This window comes from Mandrillus leucophaeus, unplaced genomic scaffold (assembly GCF_000951045.1).
Source record: "Mandrillus leucophaeus isolate KB7577 unplaced genomic scaffold, Mleu.le_1.0 Scaffold38, whole genome shotgun sequence".
NCBI classification, from domain to species: Eukaryota; Metazoa; Chordata; class Mammalia; order Primates; family Cercopithecidae; genus Mandrillus; species Mandrillus leucophaeus.
In genome coordinates, this window is record NW_012104031.1 from 1,079,691 (window position 1) to 1,089,349 (window position 9,659).

Here is a 9,659-nt window from a genome sequence, read left to right on the forward strand (position 1 = left end):
AGGCTGGTCTCGAACTCCTGACCTCAGGTGATCCGCCCGCCTCGGCCTCCCAAAGTGCTGGGATTACAGGCGTGAGCCACCGCGCCCGGCCGCAAAAGGCATACTTTATAAAGGTCCAAGGATAATGGAAATAGAAGACATTAATGTAACATGTTCTCGGGAACTAATTAGATACACAAAGTATTTTATCTTTGACTTGTTTCTGGACCTCTGCTTCATTCTGCAACCTGCAGCCAATTACCATGGTGTCCATCTATTATTAGGAGCCTTAAGTAGCTCCTTAATTCACACTTACTCTCTTCAATCGATGTGTCAGACTGTGGGGGCCACTTAATTCCCATTCCAAATTCTTGGAAAAGGAATTTAATTGGGTTGAGCTTAGGTCAGGAGCTTACTGAAAGAGCAATCAACTGGGGCCCGGGGACAGAGTGCACTGTGTGAATGAGGCTGCTTCTTCTGCAAATTTGTCAAGCAGAGGCGGACTGGACTAGCTATATAATTTTGCAGGGCCCTGTGCAAAAATGAAAATGCTGGGCTCCCTAATTCAAAAGTTTCATTATTGTTTCCAAAAGTTTGCAATTGCAGACAATACGGCAATTAATAACCTTGTGTATGTGTACTTTTCCATTGTCGGAGACCTAGCCCGAGTACTATTTTCTGTAGCGAGCCTTTGACGTTCTTTCCTTTTTCTGATGAGCCACAGCATTTATAGTAGGAATTTATTCACATAAAATTTGCTCCTTCGCTAGATACCAGTAACTGGCCTTCTCTTATTGCTTTGGGTATCTCGTTGGAGTTCTGTACGATTGAGCTCCGGGAAACTCAGTCCACCCCTCATTCCAATTCTTTTTCACAGCGTCCCAGTTAACACTGGGTAAACGGTAAAATCTTAGATAGTAAGGTTTTTATTATCCTAACATAAACAGGCCTAACATATGTTGTCGTACCTTTCTGTAGGATTAATGGCATATCTTTACAAATGAGAAATACTTTTCACGAGACTGAAACAGCCTGCAACGCCGCCTACATTCAGGGTAAGTACGCGCGTCGGTGAGGTCAGAGACGCTAGACACCTGAGCACTAGAGGACGACCTTTCCTGCTTTCCTGCATTAGTAGGACTTGCCCGGAACCTTTCCTGCGAAATCTGAGGTAGCCCGCCCGGACAACTCCGCTGAACACAACAGGCCAAGAACTAGTAGGTTAACTGCATGCCTGGAATTTCTAGCTCATCTACATGTTCCCGGAGCAAATAGCCTTAAATTCTCTCGCTATTTAAAGTCCCTAGTGACGATAACTTTGTTGTACCTCAGCAAAGATCATAATTAATTGTTTCCGAAGAAGTTTATGCTTGATTTTGGTCAGGCATATATTTGGGCAGCCCACCTGAAACGAACAAGGAAGGCGGGGGAAGAAAGCGGAAGCCGCGGGGCCTTCTAAGTCCGAAAGTCTCCGGAGCTTGCGCCAGGCTCTTCGCGGCGTCCACCCCTTAGACGCAAGTTGCTGGAGCCGGCCGGGGAGAAGGCGTTGTTGCCGGAGCTGAGACCGGGCGGTCACAGTCCGCAGGGATGAACCTCGAGTTGCTGGGTGAGAAGGGCTGTGGTTGCGTTATAGAGAAGCGTTGAGTACTGGAAAGGAGGGAACCCAGGCGGGAGGGGAGTCAGGCTGCAACCTTAGGGACACTGGTCTGCTATGGATCATTGGGCACACCTGATGTGGAGCAGCAGCAGGAGGAAGAAGCGCACCTTCTGTCCGAGTAGATTGCATTGCCCCTCCCGAGGCCACTTTCGTATCAATTATGGAGCGATGGGGACAGACAGTTTGTGACTTAGGTTTGAGTATAAGGATCACAGGTGTTGAAGTAGCCCAGAGCAGCCAGGACCAGAGTTGTTGGAGATGGAATTTGAAGAAGTGAGGCTTGGGATGAAGCTTTGAAGACTTGTCAGGGAATTGGGTTCCTGGACAGGTTAATCTTTTTGTAGAAACGAGATGTCCAAGGAGGGGACTTGGAGATCTTCTGGTAGAAGCCTCCCATTGAACGGATGAATAAAGGCTCAGAGGGTAATGGCTAGGCACTAAGCAAGTAAATGGCATAGTTGGCACTGGAATCCAATTATCCTAACTTTCTGTTTAAAGTCCTTTACTAGGGACGGTGTGTAAAACACTGAAGTGTGAAATATGGAGGAAGTTGTCTCTTGTCATCCTCACTTAGAGTCATTTCCTCCTTACCTCCTATCCAGATTATTTAAAAACTGTAGGTCCTTTCTCCTGGACTTTCATTAGGTGACGTTTAGCATGGTATCCTAGGGGTAACTGAGGTTTTCAAGGACTTCTGCCCGACTTGCTGTTCCTAATGGTTAGGTTTCTCTTTAAAGAAAATCAGAAGATGTGTTGTCAAAAGGGCTACAAAGATACATAAAAAATGGTCTTTGCCCTTAAAGAGCTTTTCATTAAGCAGGGAGTTTAAGGTGATTATGTAAAATAGCCGTAGGATATTGCAGAATGTAGGCAGGCCTGAAAGAGCCATTACCAGTTGCTAAGAATGTTTGGAACAGAGAGTGAATGTCTTTGGGGCAAGGGAAGAAGTCAACCAGGAAAAACAAACCCCCAAAACCTGTGGAGGAGTTGGAGTTTTAAGTTTTTTGTTGTTGTTGTTGTTTTTAAGACAGTCTCGCGCTGTCGCCCGGGCTGGAGGGCAGTGGCATAGTCTTGGCTCACTGCAACCTCCATCTCCTGGATTCAAGTGATTCTCATGCTTCAGCCTCCTGAGTAGCTGGTACTACAGGTGCGCACTGCCATGCCTGGCTAATTTTTGTATTTTTAGTAGCGATGGGGTTTCACTGCGTTGGCCAGGCTGGTCTCAAACTCCTGGCCCCAAGCAATCCATCCACCTCAGCCTCCCAAAGTGCCCCGCCTTAAGTGGATTTTTAAGGTTGGTAAAATATCAACAGGCTGAAGTATGAAGATATGGGAGGGATGAATTTTCCTGCTTGGCCAGGTTGTGGATAAAGAGAATGCCAAGGGATGGGATTGGTGCCATCTATTTTGTGTTGGTTCTCGAATGCCCAGCTGAAAAGTTTGGAGTTTTTAGGGAAGGTAGGGTAGATCTATTGAAGGGTTTTGACTTAGTAACTCAGTCAGAGCTGTGAGTCTGTAAGGTTTGTCTGACAGCGATGTGGAGTTCAGTTTTGGAGGGGTGTAAAACCAGTTTGGAGGGGTAGATTACATGAGTGAAAAGGAAGGCCTGAGCTAGGAAATAGAAAAGACGTTGAGGAGGTAGGGATGACAAATAGATTGCATATAGTGGTGATGAGTAAGAGAGTTACGTGAAAAAATGGTGAGAGCAAATAATGATGCTATTGATAAAGTGTAAGGACATTGGAAAAAGACAGCTTTGGAGATGTTGAATGTGGTCTAGGGGTCAGGAGACAGGTTTGGATTTATGGGAGAGATTTGTAATCTTACAGATGGGCTCATTGAAACCTTGTGAATAGATCGAGGCATGATTAAGGGAAAAAGTGGGAGGGGGAGAAAAGAAAATTGCCAAGCACACAATCTGTAGTTAGGGGTTAAGAGGAGGAATAAATGAAGATAATAAGTTAGCTAACAGTTATAAAGTACTTCCTCTGAGCTAGGCAGATTTTCAAGTGCCTTCCATGTATTAATCTATGTAGAGGAAGAAGAGAGTACAGATTGGTGTGGTGTCTTCATAGAAGCCAATCAGAGCAGCTGAGTCTGAGGGCTTAGAATGGGTTGCTCTGATTAGTCCTTTGGCAGCTTGGAACAGAAGCCAGATTACAGTGATTTTAGAATGGTGTGGGAGACAAGAGCAAAAGGTTGACCCTTATTTTTAAAAACTTGAGGATGGAAGAAAGGTGATGACACTAGCACTTTGAAAGAGTAGCAGGGACTTGCAAAAGGCTTTTCTTGAATGATACAGAAGATTCATTAGGATAAAACTGAGGAAGGAATATTTATTTTTATTTATCTTTTGAGACGGAGTCTTGCTCTGTTGCCCAGGCTGGCGTGCAGTGGCACAATCGACTGACCGCAACTTGCGCTTCCCAGGTTCAACCGATTCTCCTACCTCAGCCCTCCTGAGTAGCTGGGATTACAGGCACCTAACGCCACACTTGGCTGTATTTTTTTGTAGTTTTAGTAGAGACTGGGTTTCACCATGTTGGCCAGGCTGGTCAGGAACTCCCGATCTCAAGTGATTTGCCCACCTTGGCCTTCGAAAGTGCTGGGATTACAGGTGTGAGCCACCGTGCCCAGCCAGGAAGGAATATTTAGCATTGGAAGGTTAGACAAATTAAAGAAGCCTGGGTCTGAAAGATAACAATCTCTGAAAAATGACTGTATTTTAAAGTGAGAAAGTTAATGACTACAGATAAAAGGAAAGGAACAGAAGTAATGTGATTGCGGAAGCATATTGAAGGACATCTGGCCAGATGAAGGAAATGAATGACAGTGTATTTTTAAGGTGGTTACTCAAGTGGCTCATAGGTAGACACTAGTTTTACTTCTGCAACCACTTTTTGAGCCCCTGCTGTGTGCACTGGAGATACAGTTAAATAAGATCATTTGTCAAACTTATTTTTACCACAAATCACAGTAAGAAATATATATTCTATCACAGTTCACTATATGTACATACACACACACGTGTAACTAAATTTCTTAGGATTATACTTAATCCTTGTTATGTTCAGTGTCCTCTGATACTTTCTTTTCTTTTTTTTTTTTCCCCCTTTAGACGGAGTCTTGCTTCTGTCGCCCAGGCTGGAGTGCAATGGCGTGATCTTGGCTCACTGCAACGTCCGCCTCCTGGGTTCAAGCAATTCTCCTGCCTCAGCCTCCTGAGTAGCTGGGATTACAGGCATGTGCCACCATGCCCGGCTAATTTTTTTTATGTGTGTTTTTAGTAGAGACGGGGAGTTTCACCATGTTGCCTCAGCTGGTCTCAAACTCCTGACCTCGTGATCTGCCCGCCTTGGCCTCCCAAAGTGCTGGGATTACAGGGGTGAGCCACTGCACCTGGCTGATATTTTCTAATCTATTGAAACACTTGTTCCAACTCACTAAATTAATGTATCCATTTATGGTGGGTTGAGTCCTACTGTTTGAAAAACATTGAAACATTGAAATAAGATACCAGTTTTGCCCTGGTAAATAGAGCTAAGAGGAGAGACAAACAAGTAACTGTGTATCATATAGAAGCACAATAAATGAATGAGCTATGGGAATCCAGCTAAAAGCAATTACAAGCAGTTGAGGCCAGGTGCAGTGGCTCACGCCTGTAATCCCAGCACTTTGGGAAGCCAAAGTGGGTGGATCACCTGAGGTCAGGATTTCAAGACCAGCCTGTCCAAGATAGTGAAACCCTGTCTCTACTAAAAATACAAAAATTAGCCGTGCATGGCACCCCGTGCCTGTAATCCCAGCTACTCAGGAGGCTGAGGCAGGAGAATCGCTTGAACCTGCGAGACAGAGGTTGAGGGGAACCAACATCATTGCATTACAACATGGGGGACAAGAGCGAACTCTGTCTCAAATACATATATGGATATCTATATGGATATCTATATGGATATATATATATGGATATATACACACACACATACAGAAAAAAGTCTCCCCATCCCAAATTTTAAGTGGGGTTTATCCTTTTATACCTTTTTCTTTGCTCATATAAACACATTTACACATAAATTTGTTTATTATTTTTTTTTTTGAGACAAGAGTTTCCCTCTTGTTGTCCAGGCTGGAATGCAATGGTATGATCTCAGCTCACTGCAACCTCTGCCTCCCAGGTCCAAGAGGTTCCCCTGCCTCAGCCTCCGGAGTAGCTGGGATTACAGGCATGTGCCACCACGCCTGGCTAATTTTGTATTTTTAGTAGAGACAGGGTTTCTCCATGTTGGTCTGACTGGTTTTGAACTCCCGACCTCAGGTGATCCACCCGCCTCGGCCTCCGAAAGTGCTGGGATTACAAGCGTGAGCCACCACATGGGCTTTTTACGCATAAATTTGTAAGGACTAGGCCGGGCGTGGTGGCTCACGCCGGTAATCCTAGCACTTTGGGAGGCTGAGGCAGGTGGATACCTTGAGGTCAGAAGTTTGAGACCAGCCTGGCCAACATGGCCAAACGACATCTCTACTGAAAATACAAAATTAGCCAGCTGGGCATGGTGCCATGTGCCTGTAATCCCAGCTGCTGCTCGGGAGGCTGGGGCAGGAGAAGCGCTTGAACCTGGGAAGCAGCTGCTGTGGTGAGCCAAGATCGTGCCACTGCACTCCAGCCTGGGTGACAGAGCGAGACTCTGTCTCAAAAAAACAAACAAACAAAAAAAACCAAGCTAGTCAAGAAAAAAAAACAAAAATACCCCCCAAAAAACTGAAAGAAATAAAGAGAATTTCATGTTTAATCAACTACTATTTGCTGTCACAACCTAAATGCTGTTATTAGGAAGGGGTGTGATTGCTGCTTTTAGTAAAGGTTTCAAGGTTTCAAAGAGTAATTGTGATAATTTGACTGATATGAATTGACTCTTGCCCTTCCTTGCTCTTTTTTTTTTTTTTTTTTTTGAAACGGAGTCTTGTTCTGTCAGCCAGGTTGGAGTGCAGTGGCATAATCTCAGCTCACTGCCACCTCCGCCTCCCAGGTTCAAGTGATTCTCCTGCCTCAGCCTCCTGAGTAGCTGAGATTACAGGTGCACACCACCACACCCGGCTAATTTTTGTATTTTTAGTAGAGACGGGATTTCACCATGTTGGCTAGGCCGGTCTCGAACTCCCTTGTAATCTGCCCGCCTTGGCCTCCCAAAGTGCTGAGATTACACGCATGAACCACCGAGCCCGGCTCCTTGCTCTTATGTTAGTAAATATGGAAATAAATTGTGAAATGCCCAAAGGGTATGATGGAGAAAGACTATTGCTAACTTGGATATGTCAGCAGTTGTCAAACTTTTTAGTATCGGGATCCCATTATACTTTTAAAAAGTAGAGGACCGCCAAAGAGTTTTTGTTTATGTAGGTGATATCTACCTACCAGTGTTTACCAATTTAGAAGTTAAAACTGAGATAGTATTTTTAAAGCACATTATTTAGAAATAACCATAATAAATCCATTACATGTTTATGTAAGTAGTTACTTTGTTTTCAAAAACAAAGTATTTAGTGAGGAAAATGCCACTGTTGTGACATTTTTACAACTGTCTTGAATGTTTGCCTGAATAGAAGTTGGGGGACTTCTCATATCTGCTCCTGCCTTCACTCTGTTGCAACATCCCAGGTCATATAGTCTCAGGAAAGCTCATCTGTATACTTTTGAGTAAACAAGTCATCTTAGCAGAATCTTGAAAATCCATGTGGCCTCATGGAATGCCTGAAAGGGCGTCATATCCCCGTTTCATTTTCATTTTGTCAGCCACTACTATACACTGTTCATGAGTTGTATGATCCTTGCTATGTGGTACATGTTCCATCAATTCTTTCTTTGCTTTGTTGCAGAGTCCTTTGGGCAGAACTATCCAGAGGTAAGAGTATAGTATATTGCCGTGATTTTAGGAACATAGTAACTTGTGGATGTTTATGTTAGAACAGAAAATACTTTTTGATCCTTGTGTTTTGACAAAGAAGCATTAAGTGTGATAATATATCTTTTGCTATGATAAGGAACTAGTGTATAATTTTGATCAGGGAGGAAATAGGCAGTGTGGGCTAGAAATCTTATCATGATGTTGTAATCTTACAGTTCATTTTCCTTTAAATAAAAGAAAAACTTTCATTGAAGGATTTTTCACAAACAACACCATCGTAGGTTTTTTGTGTGCTTTTCTTGTTTTGATCAGTGTTTTTACGTAGTAAAGCAAAATGTATGCTATACATGTGCTTTGCTTTTTTTTTAAGTGTAAAACTATTTTGTAACACTTGAATGTTTGAGGATAGACATTGTGGTTATTTTAAATACCTTGGTATTGATGTGAAATAATTTGACTTCTCTAATGTTATGCTTTGTAGGCTATTCCAGGGTTTTTTTTTTTAATTCTTAAAAAAAATTCTTTTAAATTCTTTTTGTTTTAAATTCTTGGAATAAATTCCCAGAATTATGATGACTGCATCAATAGATATGACTTTTTAAATACTTCTGTTATATTTTGCCCATTTGCCCTCCAGAAAGTTTATACAAAGTTATAGTAGTGATGTAAGGGATTGATCACATCTGTTTCCAGAATCTGTGGTTAGCTTTAATAAACGTTTCTTCATTTTGGCTATTTTAGTAGATATAAGAAGACACAGAGAGATTATTTTGGTATACAGTGTAATTTATATTCAATAAAAGTATCACAAGTGATAAAGAACCTTTAGGAAATAATTTGGATACCTGGCTATTGTTGTCTCTATTCTTGTATTTGTTTCAATTTTTAGGAAGCTGATGGAACTTTGGATTGTATCAGCATGGCTTTGACTTGCACCTTTAACAGGTGGGGCACACTGCTTGCAGTTGGCTGTAATGATGGCCGAATTGTCATCTGGGATTTCTTGACAAGAGGCATTGCCAAAATAATTAGTGCACACATCCATCCAGTGTGTTCTTTATGGTAAGACATTTTTAAATTAATATTTAAATATGAGTTAGGAGAATGAATGATGACTACATATTTGCAAATCTCATTGTGGATATTTTAATACTTAGATTTTAAAATATTCAGCCATTAGTAATACAGTTTATCATGGTTTATGTAGATCCTGAGTCCATGCTGTCCTTGAAGCACCTTTCTTGGGAGAAATTCATTGTATTATGGATCTGTGTCAGGTGCTGAGAATATCTCAATACTGAAATGAGATATTTTCAGATTGTAATTGTAGTATAATTGTGTTAGAATAAAAAATCTTGGTTAGGACAGAAGCTTGGAAGTCATTGAGTCCAATTTTGTCCAGGTTATTGAATTTCAGTAATTTTAGTGATCACAAGTGTGACTATTCCTTCAATGAAATATAGTTATTAAGGTTTTATAGCAAATGTAAAAACAATTGAAATCTGCTGTTACATGAATTCCCATTGATTTCACTCTTACTCTGAAACTATTTGCTTCAGAAAATTTTATTTTGGGGCAGCATTTTTTTTAAATGAACTTGGGGCCAAAAAAAAGGACCTAATCTGATCAAAGTTAAGTCTATCTCCTTTTGTCTAAATGGTATTATAAAGCATTGGATTGGGAGGAGGCTTGAATCACAGTAAAGTTTGGCCAGTAATGTACTGGTGACTTGGGCCAAAACTTTTCTCTTGTATCTAATAATCCAGGAAGCACTGGCCCGGATCTCTTAGGTTCCTTCCACTGCCTTTCTGTTTCTTTTTTGTTGTATTCTTGCAATAAAGATACAGGCATGGTGGCTCATGCCTGTAATCTGAGCACTTTGGGAGGCTGAGGCAGGTAGGTGACTTGAGGTCTGGAGTTCGGGACTGGCCTGACCAACATGGTGAAACCTCATCTCTACTAAAAATAAAAAAATTAGCCAGGCATAGTGGCGGGTGCCTGTAATCCCAGCCACTTGGGAGACGGAGACAGGAGAATTGCTTGAACCCCGGAGGCAGAGGTTGCAATGAGCTGAGATCCACTGCACTCCAGACTGGGTGACAGAGTAAGACTCCGTTTCA

General features: G+C 42.2%; 1 protein-coding gene across 4 annotated transcripts in view; it reads left to right on the forward strand.

The window, feature by feature from the left end:
- The first annotated feature begins 1,417 nt into the window (after positions 1-1,417).
- Positions 1,418-9,659, forward strand: part of RBBP5 (retinoblastoma binding protein 5) — a 41,116-nt gene continuing 32,874 nt past the window's right edge. For 2 of the 4 annotated variants that reach the window (XM_011990425.1, XM_011990426.1), the window contains exons 1-3: positions 1,418-1,585; positions 7,511-7,536; positions 8,429-8,601. In XM_011990425.1, coding sequence (XP_011845815.1) covers positions 1,567-1,585; positions 7,511-7,536; positions 8,429-8,601 — 218 coding nt within the window. In that variant the 5' untranslated portion in view covers positions 1,418-1,566. Of the gene's footprint in view, positions 1,586-7,110; positions 7,537-8,428; positions 8,602-9,659 lie in introns of those variants that run through there. The other 2 variants (XM_011990427.1, XM_011990424.1) reach the window with 2 other exon arrangements.